This window comes from Cornus florida, unplaced genomic scaffold (genome assembly GCF_030987335.1).
Source record: "Cornus florida cultivar Cherokee Brave unplaced genomic scaffold, ASM3098733v1 CherokeeBrave_3.0.0_Hap2_Chr05, whole genome shotgun sequence".
Taxonomy (NCBI): domain Eukaryota; kingdom Viridiplantae; phylum Streptophyta; class Magnoliopsida; order Cornales; family Cornaceae; genus Cornus; species Cornus florida.
The window spans coordinates 111,279,144-111,305,882 of record NW_026775575.1 but is presented as its reverse complement, the minus strand read 5'-3'; the positions used below and the strand labels follow the sequence as shown (position 1 = coordinate 111,305,882).

The 26,739-nt window shown below is 34.4% G+C and overlaps 3 protein-coding genes across 4 annotated transcripts; 2 read left to right on the top strand and 1 right to left on the bottom strand.

The window, feature by feature from the left end:
* Window positions 1–6,504: 6,504 nt before the first annotated feature.
* LOC132308596 (transcription factor TCP4-like) lies at window positions 6,505–8,528 on the top strand. 2 transcript variants are annotated; one of them, XM_059806719.1, is made up of 2 exons: window positions 6,505–8,059; window positions 8,169–8,528. In XM_059806719.1, exon 1 carries the CDS (start codon window positions 6,854–6,856, stop codon window positions 8,021–8,023), a length of 1,170 nt encoding a protein of 389 aa, XP_059662702.1. In that variant the 5' UTR covers window positions 6,505–6,853; the 3' UTR covers window positions 8,024–8,059; window positions 8,169–8,528. The 2 variants fall into 2 exon arrangements, with proteins under 2 accessions (XP_059662702.1, XP_059662701.1); XM_059806718.1 differs by having other exon boundaries at window positions 6,708–8,059; window positions 8,180–8,528.
* A 7,213-nt stretch (window positions 8,529–15,741) lies between these two features.
* On the top strand, window positions 15,742–20,299 carry LOC132308595 (uncharacterized). Its single transcript, XM_059806717.1, has 5 exons — window positions 15,742–17,769; window positions 17,891–18,007; window positions 18,757–18,929; window positions 19,018–19,228; window positions 19,332–20,299. The coding sequence occupies exons 1-5, from the start codon at window positions 17,113–17,115 to the stop codon at window positions 19,497–19,499; spliced, it is 1,326 nt and encodes a 441-aa protein (XP_059662700.1). The 5' UTR covers window positions 15,742–17,112; the 3' UTR covers window positions 19,500–20,299.
* Window positions 20,300–21,406: 1,107 nt separating this feature from the next.
* LOC132308593 (sodium/calcium exchanger NCL-like) lies at window positions 21,407–26,447 on the bottom strand. The gene is made up of 7 exons (XM_059806716.1): window positions 25,958–26,447; window positions 24,282–24,467; window positions 23,978–24,159; window positions 23,212–23,357; window positions 22,889–23,135; window positions 22,511–22,813; window positions 21,407–21,924 (listed from the first exon to the last, which is right to left on the bottom strand). The coding sequence occupies exons 1-7, from the start codon at window positions 26,313–26,315 to the stop codon at window positions 21,676–21,678; spliced, it is 1,671 nt and encodes a 556-aa protein (XP_059662699.1). The 5' UTR covers window positions 26,316–26,447; the 3' UTR covers window positions 21,407–21,675.
* Window positions 26,448–26,739: the final 292 nt, after the last annotated feature.

Genomic DNA, 26,739 nt, shown 5'->3' with positions numbered 1-26,739 from the left:
GCACAAGTTAATATGTACATATTTTTGCTTAAAATTCCTTCTTATAAAATATATTTTTCATTAAAAGGCTTTGTTGCATGGAATGAAATTTTTGTCTTTTGCTACTATCTTCGACTATAGTTTTCACCCCAAAAAAGAAAAAGAGGAAGAAAAAAAAAATTTGAGTTTGCATATCTATTTAGTTTCTCTTTTTCGTCATCTAAATTTTTTTTATTTATTTACATCAAGAACAATAATTGAGAATTGAAGAACAAAGGTTCATGGGTTAACCAGGTCTCCATAACTCATCTGAAAAAAAATAAAAATAGAGAAAGCTTATAAAGGGAGTATATATATACATATATATATATATGTAAACATTTGTATATATAGAGAGAGGGATGAGAAGACTTGGGGGTGTGGGTGAAGAGGAGAGAGGCCTATTTGTTTCTATTAAGGGCTTCACTAATTATAACATGACACTTGGACATTAAGAAATAATCATTATCAAGTAGGGTTTTTTTAAGTCGGGTGAAATAGCAGTGCTCCTAATATTAACTGTACTTTGCACCCATTCTTAAAAATAAAATAATGGTAACTATGGATGAAAAATTGTTAAGAATAGAACTCTTCATTTATATGATTAGATAATTTGATAAATAATAATAATAATAAAAAAAAAAGTTATTATGATTAAGCAGATCTAAAAGCTACACATGAATATTAAAAGAAAGCTAAATTGAGAATTCTAGGGAAAAGCAATGTGAAAGTTTAAGTGTCGCATTTACCCAAAAAAAAAACAAAGGTTTTTAACTGTCATTACAAGATGGCTGGAGAAGTACACCGAAGTGGATTGTAAAACAGAAACATGATGATGATGGGGGCGCAAATTTCATGTAGTCTGTTTTTCTGCAGTTCCTGCTGTTTATATTGTTAGGGTCTTGCTTTGGTCACGTATTTTGCTCTTATAATATAAGAGGTGGGGTTTATTTTAACAATTAAAATTACTTTTTCCGTTATCTCCATTAAAGGAACTTTTTATTAAAAAAAATAATAATAAAAAAAAAATAACAAGAGTCAACAAAGTCCCTATTAAAACTTACGCTCATCATCTTATTTGTGCCATTAGTTATTCAGCACTGTGTCAATACCTAATTTTGATGGTGAAAGTGATCAATGTGCTTATTTATTAAATTTCACAATGTTTTTTCTATCATAAATATCAAATAATAACCTCTGAAATGTGTAATTGACGCGTACATTTAATACCAAAATTTTTGGATAACACATTGATACCTAATGAAGCCAACTTATACAAAATTTTATATTCACTACAAAAAATAAATAAATAAATAAATTATACAAGATTTTACATTCACTACAATGCTTATTGAAGATTATAGAAGAACACCCTACAATTATCCAATATTTCAGATAAACTAGAATGCCTAACCAATGTCAATTTCAAGTAAAAAATATCATAATTTAGACTAACAGATGGCAAATGAAAGAATTAAAAATTCATAAATTTATGTGTGACATTAGTTATTTAGCACTGTGTCAATACCTAATTTAGATGGTGAAGGTGATCAGTGTGCCTATTTATTAAACTTCACAATATCTTTTCTCTCATAAATATCAAATAATAACCTCTGGAATGTGTAATTGCCGCATACATTTAATACCAAAATTTTTGGATAACATATTGATACCTAATGAAGCCAACTCAGTTCAAACAATCAATTATGTAAGATTTTACATTCACTACAATGCTTATTGAAGATTATAGAAGAAAACCCTATAATTATCTAAGATTTCAGATACCCTACAATGCATAACCAATGTCAATTTTAACAAAAAAAAGATCATAATTTAGACTAACAGATGACAAATGAAAGAATTAAAAATTCATAAATTTATGTGTGGCATTGTTATTGAGCACTGTGTCAATACCTAATTTGGATGGTGAAGGTGATCAGTGTACCTATTTATTAAACTTCACAAAATTTTTTCTCTCATAAATATCAAATAATAACCTCTAGAATATGTAATTGTCGCATGCATTTAATACCAAAATAGGCACACTGACAAATGAAAGAATTTTCATAAATTTATGTGTAACATTAGTTATTCAGCACTGTATCAATACCTAGTTTTGATGGTGAAGGTGATCCGTGTGCTTTTTTGTTAAACTTCATAATGTTTTTTTCTTTCATAAATATCAAATAATAACCTCTGGAATGTGTAATTGCCGCATACATTTAATACCAAAATTTTTGGATAACACATTACTACCTAATGAAGCCAAGTCAGTTCAAAAAATCAATTATGAAAGATTTTAAATTTACTACAATGACATTTGACAAATGAAAGAATTATAAATTCAGTTCTAAATCTACAATGTTCAGTTCAAAATATAAATTTCCCTGTATTTTGAACAATAAATGAACAATACTATTAAATGCACAATATTAATAACATGTATTCTTACCAACCATGAAACATTATTTAGGTGAATTGTAGATACCAGCTCAGTGTAGATTTCTTTCCTGTTGATGAAGAGGAGAATCTTATTGAAGAAATCACCAATTTCTGAAAGGTATTATGTCAATCTGGGTTTTGATTCAAAAAAGGAAATAAAAAAGTAAAAATAGAGGAGGGAGGAAGTGGGTTTTGAATAAAAAAGGAATTCAAAAACAATATGTTTTTTATGAAACAAGAGAGACGAATTAGGGATTGGATTAAAGAAATTAAAAGGAAATAATGGAACAAAACGAAAACGGGAGGAGAGAAATAAGAAAACCAAAAGGGAATAAAGGGAAAGGAAAAGGGAAAGTGAAGGAGCGGGGGCGCAAAAAATTCTGTGCTTTCAACTTATTTCAACTTTTCTTTTTCTTATTTTCTTTCTTTTTTTTTTGTTTTTTTGTTTTTGGTTTACAGTTGGCACATTTTAGCGTTTAAACTTATTTCAACTTTCCTTTTTATTATTTTCTTTCTTTTTTTTGTTTTTTGTTTTTGGTTTACAGTTGGCACCTTTTAGCATTTAGTTTACGCCGTTAGTTGACTTATTTTTATTGTGCAAAGCCAAGCACACCCATTATAAAGAGCAAAATACGTGGCCAAAGCAAGGCCTTAATAATGTAAACTGTAGGGACTGCCGGAAAAACAGACTACAGGGGATTTGCGCCTGACATGATGGTGGAATCAGAAAGGATGTTTAAGCTTTGACCAAGCAATTAGAAGAATTATTGTACTGTGTGAGGGGCACAAAGAGAATTTATCATAACATTTGAAGGGTATTTAGTAACTCAAATCTCACAATACAAAGACATTTTGCTCATAGTAGCCCTTATTTTTGCTGTGTTTGATAGGAAAAATTGGAAGGAAAGAACATACTTCCTTTGTTTACTAGGGAGAGGGCACCAAGAGAGAAGAAAAAAGATTAAAGAGATTGAATGGATCATTCTTTCCAAGTTTCATGGATTACAAAATTATTCACAATCTAGTCTCATCTACTCCAACTTCATCATTAATTCTTTCTATATTTGGATATTCACCCCAATCGTTTTAAATAATTAAGGGTTCGTTTGGTATGCGTTTTGTTTGAGGTGTTTTGATTTTGGCTAAAATTGTACGAGTGTTTTGGAAAAAACGTTTGAAAACGATATTTTGTTATGAAAATATCAAAAACAAAAACATGTACGGTTATAGTTTTAGGTCATGAATAATTATCAAAATAAGAAAAAATATCTTTTTGCTGTTTTGGTTTTGGGTCACTTTTCACTAAGTATTTTAACACTGTGTCAAATAAAATAAAATCGCATCAAATATATCTTTATTACTAAAAATAATATAAACAAAACACATGTCAAACGGGCTTAAAGTTTTACTTTCTTAATTTTTTTACTACACTTTCTCATGCATGCTTGGTTGAAAACATAGATATATATATTTCCAAAACTAATTTATGAAAAAAAATATATATATTTCCAAAACTAATTAAGTGTTCAACTAGTGTTTTTTTTTTTTTGGTTAGTTGGAAAAGTGTTCGACTAGTTGTTGCACGCAAATCTGTGGTTAAAAAAACGTGGGATGATTTATAAAGACTTCTTTTGACAGCTCACTTTTAAAGACTTTGTCTAAAAGCTAGATAATTATTTTAGGAAAATCTAAATGATAGTTTAACAACCTATCAAAAAACAGGTAGACAAGTACACTGAAAAGGATTGTTCAACAAAAAAAAAAGTGACAACATAATAGTGGACTAGGCAGGTTGTGTTAGGCAAATAGGCACTAGAAGAGCAATTACTACAATAATTTACTGTACATCTGAAAACATGTGAAGTGAGTGCAAAAAAGATATTTATCATAATATGTGTGGTGCTTAAGCAATTCACCATATCAAGACAACGTTGCAAAATTTTCAATTTTATTTTACCAATTAAGAAAAAATAAAAATGAAAGGCTCTAAAAATGCCACTAAGCTCCCTACCCCCAAATTGATGGTCAATTATGGTGAATATATAGATTCAATTTCTAGTGTTTACTTAGAGAATTTTTGTGACCAACACATCAATATGAGATGAAGATACTCATGAGAGAACATAATGGTAGGGAATTCGATCATTGGACACATCTGATTAAATTTATATTAATAAGAATAACATAATGACTATATTATTCTCTATTTACATAAATCATTCGAATATATTTTGTTAATAATGGCGATGGTGACAAATATTTCAAATATATTAAACTCTATCTCATTTCCTTCAACTTTACCTTTTTTTTTATATATATATTTATTTGAATAACCACCCTAGTTACTACTAAAAAAACTACCTCACCATCCATTTTTTGGTTCAAAACATATCATTAATTATTTAATCTAATTTCTTTATATATATATATATATGCACAATTGTCCTTGCATGCAGTGACTTAAACCTTTCGCTTTTTACATGTAAAAAAGGTTTATTCTCATCTAATTTCACAACAATAGCAAAGCATGTTATATATTTAATGGATGGATAGATTTTAAAAACTTTCACAAAAGCTCAGCTGAGTAAGCTAGGTCAGTAGGTTGTCATCACAAAATGCATAGAGAAGTAGACTGAAAAGGATTGCACGACCGAAAAAGTGGAACATGATAGTGCATCAGACAGGATGTTTAAGCACTAGTGCCATTATATAAGCAATTAAAGGATTTTGCTGCAAATTGTGAGAGAAACCAAAAATATTTATGTGGGGGCACTTGAGTAATTTAACCCTCTAAAGACAAGGACAATAATGCACAGAAAAGAAGATTGAAGGACACGACCTTGAGATGTCATGTACAAGTATCCAACAAACCAGAAAAAGCTGGTTTGGGAGATGAAAATTTGAGGGCAAGGATTGAGTTGTTCTTTTTAAGTGAAGCAGCAAATAAAAAGAGAGAGAGAAGAATTAAAGCTAGACAAAACCACCAAAGCGATAAGAGGTCACTTTCAAAGGGGGTGGCAGTGGCATTTCAACGATCTACTTCTCGGAGAAACTATGGAACTGCGTAGGTAAAAAGCTGAATAAAATTAACTTACTTATTTAAATGTCAATTAATGATTGACCAAAATTGATCTGTACGAGTGCTCTCTCTATTTGAGCTAAGATCATGGGACGAATAGGAGTACTCATGCGTGTCCTTGCTGAAATCCATCTGATGCGATAGAGCACACCATAAAGAATCTGAGCTCCAACTTCACTATCTATCATTAATCAATTCATCCTTCCATTAAGAAACTTCTTAGAGCTAATATATAACAAACAGTTTTAACTAATGCTAATTAAAAAAGAAGAAAGGAAAAAACATTGAAAACAACTGAATGAGAGAGAAAAGATGGGTGAGATATAGTTGAAGAAAGGGACCAAAGTTGGGCCTGGTTGATTGAAAAAAGAGATTTTAAGTTGGTATTTGTGTTTGTGTGTAGCTAGTACAAGAGCAGGAGGCACAGATGAGATCACAAAGATCTTTAATCATCTTTCTGACCAAACACTGCCACCCTTATCAGTGGCATCAAGGGTTGTTATAGGACAGTGAAAGTATGCCTCTTTCCTATTGCCCTATATTATTTACTGTTCCACCACCACCTCCACACCCCCTCTTGCCCTTTCTCTCTGAAAAATATGAAACAATTGCAGGACATTTACTGTAATCTCTCTTGAATTTTGGTCATCTCTCTATATAATATATATTTGAACAGTTTGGTTAGTACACAGTACTATGTACACATAGAGGCCTATTATCACAATCTGAGTGGAGACAGATCAGAGATGGGCTAGGTGGGTTAGGCTCTGTTATTTAGGATTAATTCTGGGTTGTGATTAGGGTGATGGAATTTGTAGGGTTGAATGGCAGGGCCTTTCGGGAGAGGCAGAGGCAGAGGCAGCAACATCAGGTTTCAGAGTGGTGGCAGGTACAGAAGAAGCAGCACAGCAACAACAACAACAAGAAGCTAGAGAAGAGTGGAAAACAAAGAGAGAGGAGTGAGAAAACAACATTAACCCACTAAACAAAAAGTGTGTTCTCAATCAAAAGCTGGAACAGGAAAAGCATAAGAGTCTGAGACTGGATCCTCAGAGGAATGATCATCATCAGCAGCACCACCAAAAACAGTATCATCATCAAAACCAAAACCAAGTTCAAAATTCAAGATATGTAGAAGAAGAAGAGGACCAAGACCAATTAGAAAAACAACAACAACAAGAAGAAGCAGCCTTTCATGGACACCCACTATTAGAGATACAATATCAGCCTCCACAACCACCCAATAAACGCTCCTGCTTCCCATCTTCATCTTCATTGGAGCAAAACGTCGAACATGCGAGATTGCCAGAGAAAATGGGAGACACTCACCAGCAAAACCACCAAACAACATCGTCGTCAAAATTCGGGTTGAGAAACGCCGGTGGCGGCGAGATCGTTGAAGTACAAGGAGGCCACATTGTTCGGTCCACCGGACGCAAAGATCGGCACAGCAAGGTCTGCACCGCAAAGGGTCCTAGAGACCGGCGTGTCCGATTATCTGCGCACACAGCAATTCAGTTCTACGACGTCCAGGACCGTCTCGGCTTCGACCGACCCAGCAAAGCGGTCGATTGGCTCATCAAAAAGGCCAAGACCGCCATTGACGAGCTCGCAGAACTACCCGCATGGAACCCAACTACTGTGTCTGCTGAAAAGGAAAATTTCGAAGCTAAAAAGCAACAGATGGTCGAAAACGTCGCTGGTTCGTCTTCTTCAGGTAAGAGATGTAGTAACATTCAGAACCAGCATCAACAGATGCACATGAGCGAGAATGAGTCGAGCTTCTTGCCGCCGACAATGGACTCCGACATCAAGTCTTTCTTTCCAATGGGTGCTTCGGCCGAGACCAATTCGTCGGTGATTCAGTTTCAGAACTTCCCACCACGCGATTTGCTGTCGAGAACTAGCTGTCAGACCCAGGATCTGAGGCTCTCGCTTCAATCCTTCCAAGACCCAGTTCTTCTTCATCACCACCAATCGCATCAGAGCTCTGCGCATGATCACCAAACCCAGCAAGCCCTTTTTTCAGGGCACACCCAGATGGGGTTTGATGGGTCGGGGTGGTCTGAGCACCAGCACGGAGAGCTCGGCCGATTTTCAAGAATGTTGGGTTGGAATGGCGGTGGAGACACCGGCGGTGATGGTGGAGGAGGTGGGTTTGTTTTCAGTGCGCCTCCGCCAACGCCGCCGTTGCTGCAGCCGTTGTTCGACCAGAACCAGCAGTTTGCTCAGAGGGGACCCCTTCAGTCCAGTAACTCACCTTCACTTCGTGCTTGGATAGATCCGTTTTCAATTGCAGCCGGTGATCAGCACCACCACCATCAAGTGCTGCCGATCCATCCATCATCCATGTCCGGCATTGGATTCACCTCAGGCGGTGGATTCCCCGGATTCCGAATTCCGGCACGAATTCAGGGTGAAGAAGAGGAGCACGACGGCCTTTCTGACAAGCCGTCCTCTGCTTCCTCTGATTCTCGCCATTGAATGAGCTCTAGACTTGGAACTTTATCCTTCTTGCAGGTGATTACTTCAATACCCATTTGTGTTAAAAGTTCGTTACTTTGATTTACCCAATTTTTAAATAATTTTCCCAGAAATGGTCTACCTTTACATTGAACTGACATTTCAGGACTCCAATAGGGTCAATTGTCATCAACATGAAAAATTAGCAATTGGTGCTGTTGAAGCGCATACAAAGCAAGCAAGGGAGGAGATTTCAGTCACTTCAGTTCAATGGCCACTCCGCGGGAAGAAGAAATTAATCTGACTGTATTTAGGGTTTTTTCAGTCCCCGGTTTGCTTCTATATTATTTAGTTTATGTTCTTCTGCTTTGCTCCACAAGTGTGCTCATGGAGCTCAACTTTGTTATCCATGATGGATTGATTTGATTTGATTGCTCTTTTCAAGACTTGTATGTCACAACTGTTTGCTGAACTTTGGTTTCTTGAGTTTGTACTAGTACTACTCTACTGGAGTAGTTTGTTGTGATCAAGTTTCTTCATATTTCCTCCTAAAAACAGGTCAACCATTCTTATTTTAGCAGTGTCTTGAGAGAGATGATAATAGAATTCTCTCAAAAGAAGGCAACCCAGATGGACAAACAGCAAAAAGTTTTTTGATATCTCATTGGCATACTTGATATCGATCTGAGCTCATAGTCGCTTTCAGAATTGAAAAATGGGATGAGCACGTAGATTGTTTGCTCTGTTTAGAAATGGTCAATTTCATCATGTGGATGAAAGAGAGCTCTTTCTTTTTAAGTATTGTTGCTTTAGTGCTTTCTAATTGTACATTTCATGCCCCAACATCTTCCTTAACCCTCAAAAAGAGTTGAAAAAACTTCCCCATCTTTTATTTCTCTTTAAAAGAAGTCATTTTCTGGTGAATAGTAGTGGAGATTATAGAAGGTTAAGGGTTACTTGCTTTCATAATTCAATCTTCACCCAAGCTTTCACACTTATATAGAGTGGAATCCTGTAATTTTACTATTGTAGTAGTGTTATTTTTTTATTATTATAATTATTTTCTTAAAATGCTCCATTTGGGAAATCTTGAGCGCCAATTATCATAAGAGTGATTACCCAATTATCATAAGAGTGATGATAGAGAGCCCGAGAGTTGGACAAATCCGATTAATCTTATATAAGTCGACTAATGTTATCATGAAGTCAGGAATATAAATGACATCATAATGACGTGTAGTAAGTCGACTCTTGCTTGTGGAAGATTCAAGCAAAGTTAGCAACAACTTAGAAACTAAAATAACTCAAAGGAGGGAGCTCGACAGTTGGACAAATCCGATTAATCTTATGTAAGTAGAAACTGATGTTATCATGAAGTTAGGAATATAAATGACATTATATAATGACGTACAGTAAGTTGACTCGTACTTGTGGAAGATTCAAGTACAGCCATCAACAACTTAGAAACCGAAATTACTCCAAGGAGTAAAGCATGAATCTTTGAGCTAGAGCAAGTGTTAATATAGAAGTTAGATATAGGTTATGAAACCAGATAGGATCAGTTTAAGAAGATCGGTTCCTAAGGTTACTTCACCATTAGGTTGTAGGGGAATCTAAGGTCGTTATCTGTAACCCCCGTGAGAGATATAGCAAGGGAGACCGAGTGGGGTCTAGCTGTAGGAGGAAGTGAGGAACCAAGAAAGATGATGAATGTGATGAGACCAAGAAATCTAAATTCTGGATGGATTAATGTGGTTTTGGCCATCACTTCTTGGTGGTCCCCTACTGTAAATCTCTGTGCATAATAAAAATCTTAGTCTAGCTGGAAACTATATATTTTTAGTAGGTCCAAAATATAATAAATAAATGTACAAACATTAATATACTTCAATTGCGATGTTGACAACTGCGTATTTTTTGTTGCTAATTTTTTTTTTTTTTTTTTTTTATGGTTGATAAGTAGTACCCAAATTTTGCAAACATAGCTATGATGAGCTTGTTGAATAATTTGGTTAAATGAGTAACAGATGAAGGAAATATTTGCATTACATTTAAAATTGAAGGGGTCCAGTCCAGCATACAATTAAGAGGAATTTGTCTGGAGCAATGGCGGGTGAGAGTTCAATGTTTTTTAAAATTGTACTTTCATGATGAACAATAATAATGCAGAGTTTACAGGTAAATGAATCTGGGGATGTAAGATCCCTTGTTTGGATTCAGATGAGCTTACCCCACAAGAGAATAATGGACTATATAGTATATATATAGTACCATAATATACAATGGAGGCCTGATTGGTGGTGGACTATATGTAAGATCCCTTGTTTAGTTGTTTACTGACAAAAAAAACACAAAAGTTTGCTGGCAGAAATAATTTTACGCTGTAGACCGGACCCTTCTTGCTGAATATATATGCTGCAATGAAATAAATGGAAAGATAAATATTTGATTGAAGAATCTAAACAACTGTTTGCTGAAGTTTCAATCATCCAGCTCCATGATTGGCGCATAATTTATATATCAGAGTTCCAACATCCACGTGAGAGCAAGAAAATAGATGAACATTCAGTATGTATACTTTCCTCCATGAGTGATGATGATTATCACAACAGTCCTCAATCATGAGGTCTGTCTTCACTCCATGGAAAATCTAATTCATTAACTTCCATCTCCGTAGATAAATTAATAAAAAATAATTAAAAAAATCCAGTTTAGATCAGGTGATAAAGTTTGTTATAAGTTCATCTATAAAAAATTGGTTCAATTTCTGATGGTTATTCATCCATATATATAGGTTCAATTTTTATTTAGTTATTTGGCAAGTATACAGGTTTATTGAGGTACCAAAAAGAAAGGCTTTTCTACATCCGGTAGTCTTGTGTTTTGTTAATTGTCAAATTTTCACAATTATTTTTCCAAGTGTCTTTTATAGAATAAAATCCAAATAACACAAATGGCGCAAAGTCAAATCACATTACACAAGTGTGCTCTGTCGGCCCGGCATTTATTCTATTTATGTACCTCTAGGGTATTGTAGAGTGTGTAAGGAAAAAATGTAATGGAATGTCTGAAATCCAAATCATCAAAATATAAGGGGGTACGTGATGTGCAAGTGAATGGAGTGGATGGTGGCCCGGTTGAGATTGTTTCTCTTGGGTTTTTTTTATTATTTATGTGCAAGTGTTTTTGGAGTGGTTCTCCTGTTCTGGCCTTAGTCATGTTCGTCAATATGGCAACAGAGTTACTCATGTGCTTGCTCAACTTTCTCGGCCTCATATTGCTCTTATTCATATTCCGGTTGATATTTTGGAGTTAGCCGTGAAAGATTGTTCGTGTTGATCTTCTTGCCGTTTGTTTGTCAGGGAAAATAATAATAAATAATAAATAATAAATAATAAAAATTCATGAAACTACTTTTATATGAATGGAAATGGTGTCAGCCCCATCATCATTATATTATGGGTAAATTACATTGACAATTTTTAAGTTTGGATTAAAGATAGTTATGTACAATTTATACATTTTTTGAACAATGACGTTCTCTAATTTTGATTGTTATTGGCCAAAAAGTATTTAAGTTGTAGATGGATGTTTCTATCTCAAATATGAAGAGTGTCTGTACTATTTTCCCTTGTATTAAAATAAGGGCACCATTTTCACCACATAAAAAAATAATTAATAATAAATAAATAAATAAATAAAATCAAAATTTATCGTTTTCGTTTATAAAAAATAAAAATCCCATCAATTAATCCATATATAAAAGATCTCATCATTTAATGAATCCAGCGGTAGGGCAGCTTCCGCCGAGGTTCGAACCTCACTCCCATCTTTCCCCATACGAACACACTAACAATTCCCCCTCCCCCCAATAGAGCACGTGTATTGGTTCCATAACATACGCACTATTTAAGTCAGGAATGCGGCTCGAAAGCGAGACTTCAATGACTTACCTTTCGAATCTCTGACAACTCTATACCCCTGAGACTCTTAAGGTCCGTTTGGTTAGCTAAAAATTGATGATGGAAAGTAAAAGAAAGGAAAGTGAAGTGAAAGAAAAAAAAAATTAGTTTTCTATTATGCATTTGGTTAGCAAAATTTTTTTTGAAGAAACTTGTGAGAAAATGTTGTTTAATTAGTTTGGATATCAAGAAAATGAAAGGAAAATGATTTTATATGTCAAAATTACCCTTATGAATTTAATAGTAAAATAATAATAATATATACAATTAAATAATAATAATATTAGTAAAATAATATATACAATTAAATTACCCTTATGAATTTAATAATAATAATAATAGTGATAAAATAATATATATAATTAGATTTATAAATAAATATACATATCTAGATATGTACATGTCTCTTTATATAGTTTTTTTTTTTTGGAAGTTTTCATTTTATATTAGCACTCTGCTATTAGATTAGTTTACTTTGTTTTGTAAGTGTAGCGAATAATTTTAATTTCAAGAGTAAAAGTGTTGTAATCAATTTAGGAGTATTAATTTGTGTAAGAAAACTCTCATTTGTGTGAGTATGAAGAAACAAAAAGAAACATTTTACATAAATCACGCTAACCAAACTAAGCCTTACACACTAACGTTGTCGGGATAAAAAAAATAAATAAAAAATCAAAAGCTATGCTGATTATAATAAATGTCTCGGCCTGCCTGATGAGCTTTAAAATGGCACTCTTAAACAATAAAGCTTACAGTTTGCTATTTGGGCCTCTTCAGCCCAGTAAGACCAACCAGCTGAGGTACCACAAGAAAAATGGTCAGATTTTTGTTTCTAATTAATAAGTTGGAACCCAAAAACCAAATAAGACATGGATCAACCTAACGGGCTTTATTTGGATCATTCACAATGTCATAATTATACAGACTGGTCAGATCTTCGGACTCACCATCACTCGGTCAACCCATTGTGAACATATTGCCCAATTTAACCTCAATTAATAGTTTTCTTTTTTTTTTTTTTTTTTTTTTGGGGGGGGGGGGGGACGGGGGGACTATCACTTATGGGCGTTGGTCGTCTTGGGCCAGGGCCTGCCCTGACCTCCCCTGATGTTAGGGTTGATAGTTTATTACATTGACCTTTGTTAAACAACACTAGTAGCATTTGTTGATCAAAATTTATAAAATACAATATATATATATATATATATATATATATAAAATATAATATAAGGACATTATTGACTTTTTACACTTAAAGTCACTTTTCGGGCTCCACCGAACGAGCTTAGGAGAGTCAAAGTAATAAATATTGAATAGTCTACCTATATAGAATTTGTCAAACCTCAAAGAATGTCAATATAATTTAATTTTTATAAAACAACACCAAGAATCTCAAATCATTTGTATGGTCATATATTTGTCATGTGACCCAAAACTTAATTGTTTAGTGGTGCTACTTATATGTTCAAGACTCTTTCCATCCACGTTTGACGTGGGACAAGATCCTCTAACGACCGATCTCCTTCCACAACTCATGTAAATTTTTTATGTATGCTATATATTTTAGTGATCAATTATTAAGGTATAATTCTAAATTCAAAATATAAACAGCCGAACCCACTGAATTGCCATCCCTACTGTGTGGTCTTGCTCATTGTGAATTTGTGACCTACAAAATTTATGCATACAGCTGCAAATAATAACATAACATGTCTTTTATTTTTGAACTGTAAGTATTTGAAGAGCAAAAGTATAGAGAGAATTCAAATCTAATTCAAATCTAATATATATATATATAACATGTCTTTTATTGTCATCCCTACTGTGTGGTCTTGCTCATTGTGAATTTGTGACCTACAAAATTTATGCATACAGCTGCAAATAATAACATAACATGTCTTTTATTTTTGAACTGTAAGTATTTGAAGAGCAAAAGTATAGAGAGAATTCAAATCTTATTTTTATATATATAATTCAAATCTAATTCAAATCTAATATATATATTTATAACATGTCTTTTATTGTCATCCCTACTGTGTGGTCTTGCTCATTGTGAATTTGTGACCTACAAAATTTATGCATACAGCTGCAAATAATAACATAACATGTCTTTTATTTTTGAACTGTAAGTATTTGAAGAGCAAAAGTATAGAGAGAATTCAAATCTTATTTTTATATATATATAGAGAGAATTCAAATCTAATATATATATATATATATATATATATATATATATATATATATATTAGATTTGAATTCTCTCTATACTTTTGCTCTTCAAATACTTACATATATATATATTAGATTTGAATTCTCTCTATACTTTTGCTCTTCAAATACTTACAGTTCATATTTCCTGAAAATTCCCATATAAATATAAAATGTTATGGGAAGGAGAATCTTAAGTAGATGCTTATATCTTTGTGTATATCTAACAAAATCTTGGTATCTTAATGACAAAAACAGGTGGTGTCATGGAGGCTCCACTGTCTTTCCCGGACCTCTTGAGGACAAAAGTTTTGTTTTGTTTTCAGAATTTAGATATAGTTTGTTGTGGGTGAGGTGGACCATTTGGAAAGCCAAATCCATTGGGCATGGCATAATAATTGATCTGATGATGTTTGGCATCTTGACCTCTCTACTTGTTTTTCCTTTTTCAACTCTCTTTTCTTCATTGAATAATTGGATCTCAAGATTTTCTTAATCTTCAGCTTAAATAAGTCCACAAATTTGTCTTCCGATTACATGCATGGAGACAAATAAACTTTGGATTGAAGATATTGTTAGGGCAACTTGGTGAATTTTTTTAGTCCTGCCCTGGTTAAGTTTTGCAAAATGATTCAACAATTTTTTCTCAAATCAGATGGGTTTGAAGTTTAAAAGTTAAATCTCGTGATTGTGGACCAAAATTCTTTCCAATACATCATTGTTCAAGGCCCAAGCTATGGTTGGCATTAACTCAACTACAGCTTCTATGTGGACCTGAGTTCATTGTAACCCAAAGTAGAAAATGCTCCTCCAACAGCTTTGCTCAGGCTATTGAAGCAAGCCTAATTTTATGGGTTCTAGGTTGTTCGGAACCAGAAAGGTCTTCAACTTATAAGGCTGGGTAAGCAACTCTACCTAATAACTTAAGATTTTCAATTGGATAGTTAGCATATGGTTCATTGCAAGTGGATTGGAGCATGCCTAATCATTGATTGTATGTCACGCCAAGCGTTCACACTACGAGCCAAGTCCATGGCCAGATCGTTACAGGTTTTTCCATCGTCAAAGTGGTTCAATCGCAATGAGAGTGTAGTGAGTTCAGATAGAAACGATAATGTTACGCATTCTTGTTCCAAGTCGAATCCAAACAAGAATGGTCATTGACTTACGACGATTCGTTATGCAACTCTACCAAGTAACTTAGGCCCAGTTTGGTTGGAGGGTAAATGAAGGAAAATAAAAAAAAATAAAAAAAAAAAGGTAATGGAGGAAAATGAAATAGTGTGTTTGGTATAATTTTTTTAAAGAAAAGAAAGGAAACGGAGGGGTTCGGAAGGATACAAATTAGGCATGAAGTATTGGTTTTGTAATCCTCTAAAAAAAAATGAAAGGAAAGGGAAGGAAAAGAAATGAAAGACTAACATTTTTAATGAAATTTTATTAATACCAAATTTGTCCTTACTTTTATAAAAGACAAAATCTACAAGAAATGATATGAATGTAAATTTATTTAAATACTTTCATTTTCTTTCTTTCCCCAAACATAATTACTATAATTTCATTTCTTTTCCTTTACCTAATAACCAAACACAATGAGTGGTTAATAATGTCCTCTCCTTTTATTTTATTTTATTTTATTTTTATTTTGTTTTCTAATTAATATTATCATTTCTTTTCTTTTTCACTGTACCAAACATAATATTAAGCTTTATAGTGCAATGGTAAGCGTTATTCCCATTTTGATATCCCTATCCTTGCAAAAGGTGTCATATTGCACAAGTGAGCCTTATTCGCATTTTCATTTTAATCAAATGCACCAAAATTTTAAAGTAAAATGACACAGTTGTCCCTTACACATAAATAAAAGAATCAAGTATTAAGGGTGAATTTGTCATTTAAATATATATATATTTTTTAAAAAAATAAAAATAAAATGAGTGCATTTGCTTAGAATGTTCTTCTTCTTTTTTTCTTTTTTTTTTTTTTTTTTTTAATTTGAATAGTATTTCTTAAATTTATCCAATTGGTTATGGCAAGGAGGTGACTAAGGAGTTCAGTTAAATGAAGTACAAAATGTAGATGGAATCATATAATAGGTGGAATCATGAATGAAGAATTATAGTATTTACATGCATGGAATATGTATTGGTGTAGCAGTCAGTACTATTTTGGGTCCCACAGGTTGGTCCAAAAGCTGCAAAAGCCAGCCAAGGATACCCTCAAATGCAACAAACCGGCGAAGGTGAGATTGCCTAGCAACATTGGCTCTTAACTCCTTTTATACCTCAAACCATAATTTAGAGAGAGAAAAAAGAGCTCCAGGTCTGAGAATATGGTGGGTACTTAGAGAGAGAGACACGAGACTATGATATGTAGAGAGAGAGGAGAGAGGGGTCTTGAGAGTCGGTCTAGGAAGGAAACGAGTGGAGCGAGGATTTGGGCGAGAAATTAGTGAGACAGGGAGAGAGGGTATTCAAATAGTTGCTTTAGATTTGCATTTAAGTTTGAATTTTTAAAAAATGGGTTTTCATAATTTAGTGATCTGATCTGTCTCTCAGACAAACCAACCACTGGGTTTGAGAAAAATCCGAAGCTCTCACATAATTTCTCTCTCTATATATACTTTTCTCTCTCTCTATATATATACGAGCTTTGCTGAATTATGGGGGTTCTTGTTTCCATTTAAGTTGCCTATCTTGACTCTGTAACCTGCGAGATTTTGTGTAATCTTTTGGATGGAGATTTTTGTTCCTCTTGACTTTGGTTCTCTTGATTCCTCTAGATTTCCCATTTGGGTTCTTCTTCAAACCCTCAGATTTTGATTTTTTTTTAAGATATTCAGTGTCTCAATTTATGGTATGGGTTATTTTTTTTCCATATATATAGCCCATAAGGGTGGTTCACTACTTGAACATTATCTTATTGCTTGTAGTTAGATAGATGATTGAGACAAGTATGGTTCAAGAGGCACACACCCAAAAGTATAGTAATAGCAGTAGTGGTGGTGGTGGTGGTGGCAGTGGTGGTGGTTGTGGTAGTAGATCTTCAAAAAAGCTGAAGCAAAAAAAAGTCCCACAAAGAGGACTTGGTGTTGCTCAGCTTGAGAAGATTAGGTTAGAGGAACAACAAAAGAAAGATGCTGCTGTACCAACTGCTTCTATTTTGCCACCCAATTCAATTATATCACCTAATTCTTCATGCTTAGCTGTTCAAGGTGCTAATTTTAGGCATAACCCATCCCCTTCTTCCCCTTTGCCACCACCATCACCCACCCATTTCTCTTCCAAGAATTCTATTTTTAGACCAGCCCCATTGATTCCAAATTTGGATGTTTTGAATCCAAATTCTGTACCATTTTCGAAACCGTTGAATGTAGGTGATGGTGAGATTGGTTGGTCAGCTGTTATGGGTTCAGGGCATGGAAATTGGTCTAAGTTATGGAATTGTGAATACAATCTTGATGGTGGGGAGAATCATAGGTTGGATCACCATGGATTCACTTATAGGTCTAATATGAATTTGCCTTTTGAATCTTGGCCTCCCCAAAATGTGATGCACAGAGCACAACAATTTCAGCAACCTTCTTCTTCATCAATGGTTTGCCAATTGAATGTTTTGCATTCTCCGAATATTCTTCATGAGTTGTTAATTATTCTTTGGGATTTTTATTGGCTTTTTGTTTGAATTGACGAAAAAAAATTATGTCTTGAAATTGTAGGTGAATGTCTCTTCAGGGACTTCTTCATCATCTGTTATAAATTTTCAGATGGAGCCCCCTTCAAACCAAAGCCATTATGGCAACTACTACACACCTATATGCCCAGAGGAAGAGAAGGTAATGTTCGTATTAATTAATTGAATTTTCTCACCCTATTATACATTAACCTGTATAATTTAGTTATACATTTTTCTCTTGTTTGGAGTTCAGTAGAAAATGTGTTTTTAATTAAGATGGAGACAACTAGAACATGGGAATTTTTATGGTTAAATTCTACATAATTGAGCTTTATCAATTGTCTCATGGACTGTTTCTGGAATAAAAGATAAAATAAAAAATTCATTGAATGGAATTTTGAGGAATTGGTTTTACTAATGAAATAGAGCTAATAATAGGTCAAGCAATTGAAATGTTGAAAATGGAGAGCTTTGTCAATTCTTCTATTTTATATTAACCATTATAATTTAGTTATACATTTTTCCTTTGTTGGAGTTCGGTAGATTTTTTTTTTTTTTTGGGTTAAATTCTACATAACTCAGCTTTATCAATTGTCTCAAGGACTGTTGGTTAGAATAAAAGAAAAAAATAGAAAATTCATTGAATGGAATTTTGTGGAATTGGTTTTACTAATGAAATAGAGCTAATAATAGGTCAAGCAATCAATTGAAATGTTGAAAATGGAGAGCTTGAAAGATCATTTTCCCATACTCCATTGTTTCATTTTAAACCTTTATCCCTACATTACTTTGATGTTGAGATATGTTTTATAATGACGGATTTTCGTAAATTCAATTTTTATTACTTTCCATGACCGAATTCAAAGAATTTGTTTCATTAATTTGGTTGGTTGATTGTACAAAATGTAGATGGTTGGCGTGAAGAGATCATATCCTTTCTCTCTAGACAATCCAACAAGCCCTTCTTTCCGGTGCAAATTTCCTCCTACCTATCTTGCGCCTCACATCAACAGATCAGATGAATCAGCTTCATGTGGCAATGGAGGAGCGAGTAATATTGAACCCGGCAACCCTGTTTTCAGGTTAACTTACTTCTGATCTATTTAACCTTATATACTTGGATAATGGTGTAATTGCTATATATTCACATTATTGTTGTACCCTGTCCAGAGAAAGCCCTTTAAGCTCAACTACAATGTATGAATCGAATTCAGATAAAATTAGCAGAGGAAATGGGGGTTTGAACGGAGATTTTCTCACGTTGGCCCCTCCCACAGCTAGTTCGCCACGTCCAAGCACAAAATATAAGACCTCTGCAGCTTGTGTAGTCCCCTATTACCGCGAATTATCTGAAGTTGAACCTCTACCTTGTCATTATCAAGTAAGATTAAACGACAAATAAAAAAACCATTACGAATGCCTCCATTTTCTGATTCATTTTAATGGTGATATCTTAAAATTTTTGCTTCTATGTAAATTTCTAGGGAAGCATGGAAGAACCAATTCATCGGCAGGGACCAAGTGGGTTGATTCAACAACAGCCATTTTACAATTTCTTTCTGAATGCAAAAGCTCAAATTGGCCAAGCAGCAAGTACTGTGGGCAACTGCAGTGGTGAAGTAGGAGGTGTTGATCTGAATCTGAAGTTATAAAAGGCCAAATTTGTTTCACTTTAAGAAATGAGGAGGAGGCAACTTCTTATGGTGTGTTTGGCAGGCCATTTGTTCCTCTCCATGAGACCACACTAGGAACTTCTTGAAATGAAATTTTAATGGTTGATGGGTAAAGTGAAGGTATGAAATTGCATGTGTAAGTAATGAGTATGAAAGAGACAGAAGCCCAAATCTTGGCCATGTGAGAGTGGGGAGAGAAGAAAGATAGGGAGTGATGTACAGTTTGTTTGTTTTGGGTGTTACAATCTTGTTTGATGGTTGTGTTTTTTAAAGTTTTGGGTTTATTTGTTTGGATGGTGGATGAGTCAGGCACCCTTGATAGGTAACAAACTTTTGCATGTGGATTGTGGGAATCTGATTGTGCTTTGTCTTGTTATGCTTTTGTAGGGTCACCAAAATCTGACCTCAATTATGGTTGCAGATGATCAGTTACGAAAGAAATGGCCCATGGATGTGCCTGTTTGTGTGTGGAGACTCTGGAGAGAGTGTTAGGGACTGTTTGGCTTTAGATTGTTGACATTATAGTTTTCTGCTTTCAGATAACTTCAGTATAATTTTTTTTTTTTCATTTACAGTTTTTTGAAAATTTAGTTAAAAAATATCTGTTTTAAGAGGACAAGTTTTTTATTTATCTGAAAACAGTTTTTTGAATTATTAGGGAAACCAAACAGGCCTCTTTCATTGTTTGAGAAGAGGGAAAGGGGCCTTCCTGATTGCTTTGTTGTACATCTTGCATGTGCCGAAAAGTAAATGAAATTACAGAAAAGGGACCACTTTGGATATCGTCATTCTCAAGGTTACTAAGTTACTGAACAAATTCTACTTACAATGTTTGAGATATCAAGTTAAATGACTTCACTTATTAAACATTGAATGTTTAAATTTAAATTAGTATTGGAGAAATTTTCATTTTCAATACTTAAAATTTTCAGCTCTCAAAATTTTTAGTGCTTAATTTTTTTTATTTTATCATACAGCACCTTGATCTTTTAAGGCATTTGTGAAAAAACCAAATAAAGAGATGTTTTGGGACAACAATTTCAATAAAAGTCGAATATGGACAAAGATGTGTATTTGATTGAATTAAGCTAAGGTGAGCTTTTTATTGTTTGAGCTTGGCTTGGATCAAACTAAATTCCAAATGCGATTATTACTCGATACTCAAGTTTGTCCTGTTTGAATCATTAAACCAAATTTGAGATCAAAGCCCACTTCATAATCAAAAACAAAAATGTTATATAAGCCATCCATCTGTTAGGTCATAAACTTTTGAAAAAATTATTATATGAACCTAACCGATCACAATAATAATAATAATAACAATCTGTAATTGACCGAGACCATCGGATCTGAGACCAAAATGACATTACGTCAGTCTCTATCTCTGGGGAAATTCTGGAATTGATTTGTTTTTTTTCTCTCCTCCCTGTGTTTGGATTTTCTTTTGCTTGTAGTCTGTATTCATTTATTTAACGGAATGAGAGTCTGCACATATTATGCCAACACCAATACGTACATTATTCTATTTTTCTCCCAACAATAATCTGTACACGAGCGAGTTGCTGGTATATTATTTAACAAAACTGACTGGTAAAGAATGGACAACTTGATATACTTTTAAAACAGCTGAATAAAAACATTGTCTGTTTGTTTTTTTCGGTAATTTGAATAAAACATCGTCTTGCCAATAGGGAAAATAAATATATAAAATGAATCACTCCCCTAATTTTAGTCTTCTGCTGTTCTAGTTTTTCCATTTTATAGTTGGAATATATTTTCCATGTCTCTATAATCTGAGCTCTATTTTGGGCTCACAACTTCGCATTGAGGTCAAACCAGTCAGGAATATAATTCTATATAAAGATTTCGAATGCTAGACAAGAACAGAAAAACTAAACTCCCTTTTTTTATTTGAAAATTATACAAGATACTAAAAACATGTCAAGGGGGGGAGAAGGCAAGACGAAGAATAGGCTTTCTATATTACTAGAAAATTTGCCATGTCATAGCTCCGAAATAAAGTTAGTTGTGGTAATGCTATGTAACTCGAACATACCAAAAAAAAAAAAAAATCCTAATCAGTTAATTAGAACGTAATATGCAAAAGATGATTAACTAGAGTCACCAAAGAGCATTACCATTTACCTCTATCAATCTATGACCAGCCAAAAACATAGTCAAGAACGTACACCAGAACCAGAGAGAATGGGTAAAGCAAGAAAGCTACAGAAGCAGTCCAGAGAGGGAAAGTGGTCCGGAAGCTGGCAAAGGCACCCATTACAAGACACACAATGAGAATAACCAACACCTCAGATGAGAAGTCCCAGGTCAGTCCCCTGACGTAAACAAGGGCCAAGAACACTGAAAGGCATAGTACGTTATTCATGGTTACAGCACCATATAACTGCACCAAAAACACAAGGAAATAAGATATAGTATCAGTACCACTTTGTAGCAGGTTGCAATTTCCCTAAACGTGCAAATATATTGAGGATAGTGTATAATATTCGTTATTGTTCCACAATTTGAAAATAGCAAATAATGCAGATTAAATCCCCAAATTCAAATATGTATATATTGATTTAACAATTCCTACTCTCCTTTTTTAGTAGGATGGAAAGTTTGAAATCATGGGGGATTTTTTTTTTTTGGCCGTCATATATAGGTAACAAGCAAGCAATCCTGTACAAGGGCCATACTCAGCTACAACACCAAGGCATACACCAACAATGTCACCGAGCATGTGTAACAAGGACTGCCCCCTGCTCGGATATTACATCAAGACATACACAGATGCAGTTGCTAGGCATGGTAACCCCCCTCCCCCGTCACTCTATGGTGTGGAAAGGACAATTTTAAGTATTATAGTCAATAATTGGAATAACCAAAAAGATTAATGCCCAATGATCGAGAAGCTAGTTGCATGACTATAGGTGCTATGATCGTCAACGCCATATATAGGAAATGATAACATCAACTGAAAAACAAACCTCAGAAAATGTTAAGGAGGCAGATCTCAATTTTTTACGGCTGGCAAAGATAATAGCTGACACTGCCTCACTGGAGTTCGTTGCCATAGGCAGTGCAATGAACGAGATGAAGAAAGAAGGAATGCTTGTGGCACTAGAGAAATTATCAACAGCATCTACCAAAGGATCAGCAAATGCAGCAGCAATGACAGTTCCCAGCAACAATAATAATGCTGCTTTAAATGTGGTCCACCTGGGATTTTCAACACCCTCAGCAGCATCGTCAGTTTGATCCCCCAATAGATAATGTTCTCGCTTTGATTGCTGCAAATGCATTTTGTTCGATGATGTTATAATCCTGGTTGTACAATATACAAAGTGAGTCATCATGACACATACCTCATGAAAGTCATTCAGAGTCTCAGGAGAAGCACCATATCGCTTGGCTTCCTCTAGCCATTTTAAGATTCCATTGGTAAACTCCTGCAGATCAATATTAGAATCCTCAGACATGTCAAAATCTTTCATCACTTTATCGGCAGCATCATCCTCTCCTATCTTTTCAAATCGAATTCCTACAATCAGTGCTCTTAATTCAGGAGCTGAAATATATCCATCACCATCACTGTCGGTCATCTTAAAAAGCCTGTTAAAATCCGTTAAGTCAGAAAACAGTATAGTCTTCAAAAAAGGCAGCAGCAGGAAGTTTAGAGAAAACTAACTTCTTTATAGCATCTTCATTAAGTTTTCCCTCATCTGTGAGGAGCCCTTCTAGTGAGCTCGTTCTCATATATTTCAGAAATCCCGATATTACATGCTTATGTTTTACAAAAGCAAGTCTTCTGCTTTGGATCCATGGCTGAAACACCTGTATTAAAATTTGAAAGAAAAAAGAAGAATTATAACTGAAGTCTAAAGAGTCGCAAGATTCAATTATAACTGAAGTCTGAAGAGTCGCAAGATTCACACCATAATAACCAGTAAAGATTTAACCAACCAACTACATGGCTAGGAACAGAGCTCACAGTAACTACATGGCTGCATTCATATGAGTTCTACTCATTCTATAAACAGAGAGTAGTGAAAAGTCAAATGTACCTTCTATTTTGAACATAATTAGTAAAATGCAATTAAGGATGATTTCACTCTCCAAAACGCTAGCTTATGTAGAAGTTCTTCCAGAGTCAATATGGTATGAAACTTATTTGTTGGTACTTCTTTCATTCAGATTACAGAAAGTACACGTAATGGTATTGTGAAACTCTGTGACCAAGAATACGACCATTTCCAAGATCTAATAAATGGGAGTATAAGGAGGATACCATAGACTTAAAACAGGGTAGATAAAAAAATAGTGGTTTCATAGTGTTGTGTGAACATAAAGTTAAAGGGAAAATTTAATAAGACAGTCGTAATGCTAACTATAAATAAATAAATCGATGCATCACTCCACAATACATTCAATAACTACATGGAAAATATAATTACCTGATAAAGGCAATAAGAAACAAGTAGTAGGAGGGAGATAATAAGTGCAATCAAGACTGCTAAATGCCTTCCTGATGTTGAATGGACAGCTTGTGGTAACTGGACGACTAGGAAAGGGATGACAGATACTGCCATGATCCTTGCAGCATAGCTAGTCCAGATATCAGTACTAACACCAGACCCTGCATAGGAGTAAATTTTGGATTATGTAATCCATAGCGAATTGGCTTCAAATCATATCTCATGTTCACAAAATAGATAAAAATAAATAAATAAATAAATAAACACAAGTCCAGGGACATACCAGTCAAGTCAAATCCCTTGGTATCTTTTTCATCTATTGCAATTGAATCCTGAAGATCACACTTGCCGACAATAATGCAGGTTCCCCATATTACTGTAAGCAGCATGACTGTTGAGCCAGCTAGCAAGCCCATTCCAACTGATACCTGACTTTGAGCAGTTTCTGCACTTCCAGAGAGTCCAGATACTGTACAAAAAGAAGGGAGTGAATAGAAGTAACATGTGGTTAAATGTTGGGTATATGCCTTGTCATGGCTGTAAAACAGTAGCAGAAAGAACCCAATAAATGAATCATAAATTAGACAAAGGTCCTAATAAAAACTTGAGAAGAAATGAAAGGCCTAGGGAAAGTGCAGATATTGCAAGTGTAAGACATACCAAAAATTGATAAGGTGGGTCATATTGAGGTCCATATCCTCTAATGGGAGCCACTCTTTGTTGGCTGTCCCTTTTTCACTGGGATAAGGATCCTCTCTTCTCAAGAAAAGGTCCCAGCATGCATTCCATAACTCTCACAGAATAATGTCATAAATTTGAGTTGCTGACCTATCTTTTTCACTGTACTCGGTGTTATTTATAAGATACTGGCTTTAGCTTTAATCTTTAGCTTTTGACTTCTTCACATATGTTAGGTCTTGATTTCACCTAATTTAGGTACCCTTTTATACTCCTTAATACTGAGGAAGGTGAAGATTCTCAATCAAGATTAGAATTGGGAACTTTCTTTATTTATAATTTTGATTTCTACTGATTGATTTTGTTTCCTTCGCAAATCTAATCTTCCTTAAGAATCTTCGCAATTCACCTATGAAAGCAACTAGACGGGTGTCATGAGTAAAGGTAAATCAAGAAATTATAGAATTATTTCTATAATAATTTTAAAAGGAAAAAAACAGAAAAAGCAGTTATATTGGTAAAAACAATGCGTTTATTTATTTATTTTTTGCACATTTATTATGGTGTTTTTTTTTTTTTTTTTTTTTTTGCACATTTTAGCCTTGTCTCGCATAGAAATTATTGCATGCTTAATTGACTCAAGAACCAGACCAAAACATCAAAATTAGTGCATCATGCAAGAGAATTTCATATATGATTGCTAGTAACTGAGAGACGCTTGGACATAGAGCTCATCAAATAGGACAGATCAAACTTTTTTTTGTGGAAGATGCAACAGCTTTGTGCCTATTATGATCACAAAATCCCCAAATCTCTCTTATCCTAAATTACATCCTTCCTCTGGAATTCTCCAACACTATTTACCCTAAATTTTAAAACTGCATTAAATTCCATTGACCTTCTCAGCGCACCAGTTCAAACCACCTCCTACCTTCTACTCTACGTGGCATGATTCATGAACAGTCTAATATAGAAGTTGGAAGAATAAAAAACAGTTTCTAGAAAACTCTCAAATTGACTTTGTTTTCTAACCCACTTTTTACTTTTCAGAGATGTGAAATTTGGCCGTTTAACTCGATTTTCAGCAAATACACTAGGAAACAAATTTCTAAATAAAATTTCTACATTTTTCATAACACACAAAAACAGAACAATGAACAAATCAGACCCAAAACAATTTAAAAATAATAAAAAATCAATCTTTTTATATAATGTCCTCCGGTAGGAAAATCCAGATGAAAATAAAATCGAACAAAGAGTTCAATGAGACTATATACGTACCAAGAATGAGCATGGCATCAGGAAGAGCGCCGAGAATGGGAAGAAAGAGGCCGCCGATGATACCAGGGCCGAGAATCTCTAACAAGAGCTCGCTTCCATTGGATAGATAAGTGGCGGCGAGGAACATTAGGTAACCATAGACAATGATGAGGAAGAGATTGCCTAGTGCGGTGGTAGTGCAGGGCATAAAACCGTACGACTGCTCGCAAGAATCTGATGCCGAGAACGGATAGAGGCGGAGGAACGGTTGGCGGAAATCGTCATGGACGCCGTCGGAGATGAGACGGCCTCCGTAGGCGACGCCGCAGAGGAGGAGGAAGAGGAGTGAGAGGAAGCTTAGGGATAGTCTGTTAGCCATGTGTGGAGCTTGTTGCTGTACTGAATCAGTATTCTGCTGCGTCAGCGATAGATATCTATATATATATATACAGTTACACACGCATATATATATATATATCAATCTATTATCTCTCCGTAAATGGAGTGTGAGACCCGCGTATGGAGGGTTATTTATGGAGAAGACGTTTTAAATTCGATCTGTAAGAACTAACAAGGAAGGGGGCTTTCTATTTCCCACTTTGCCCCGGACTTTCTGAAAACTTCCAGTGTGCCCTATATTTGTGGAACTTATTATCTGGTATTATTACATGATTTTCGTTTTTTTTTTAAAAAAAATATTGTATTGAGATATCTTTGGTTCATGAATCCAGTGAGAGAAAAAAAAAAATGAAATGGGAAAGGGAAAGGAAAAGGGCAAAAAAAAAAGAAATAAGATGAATTTA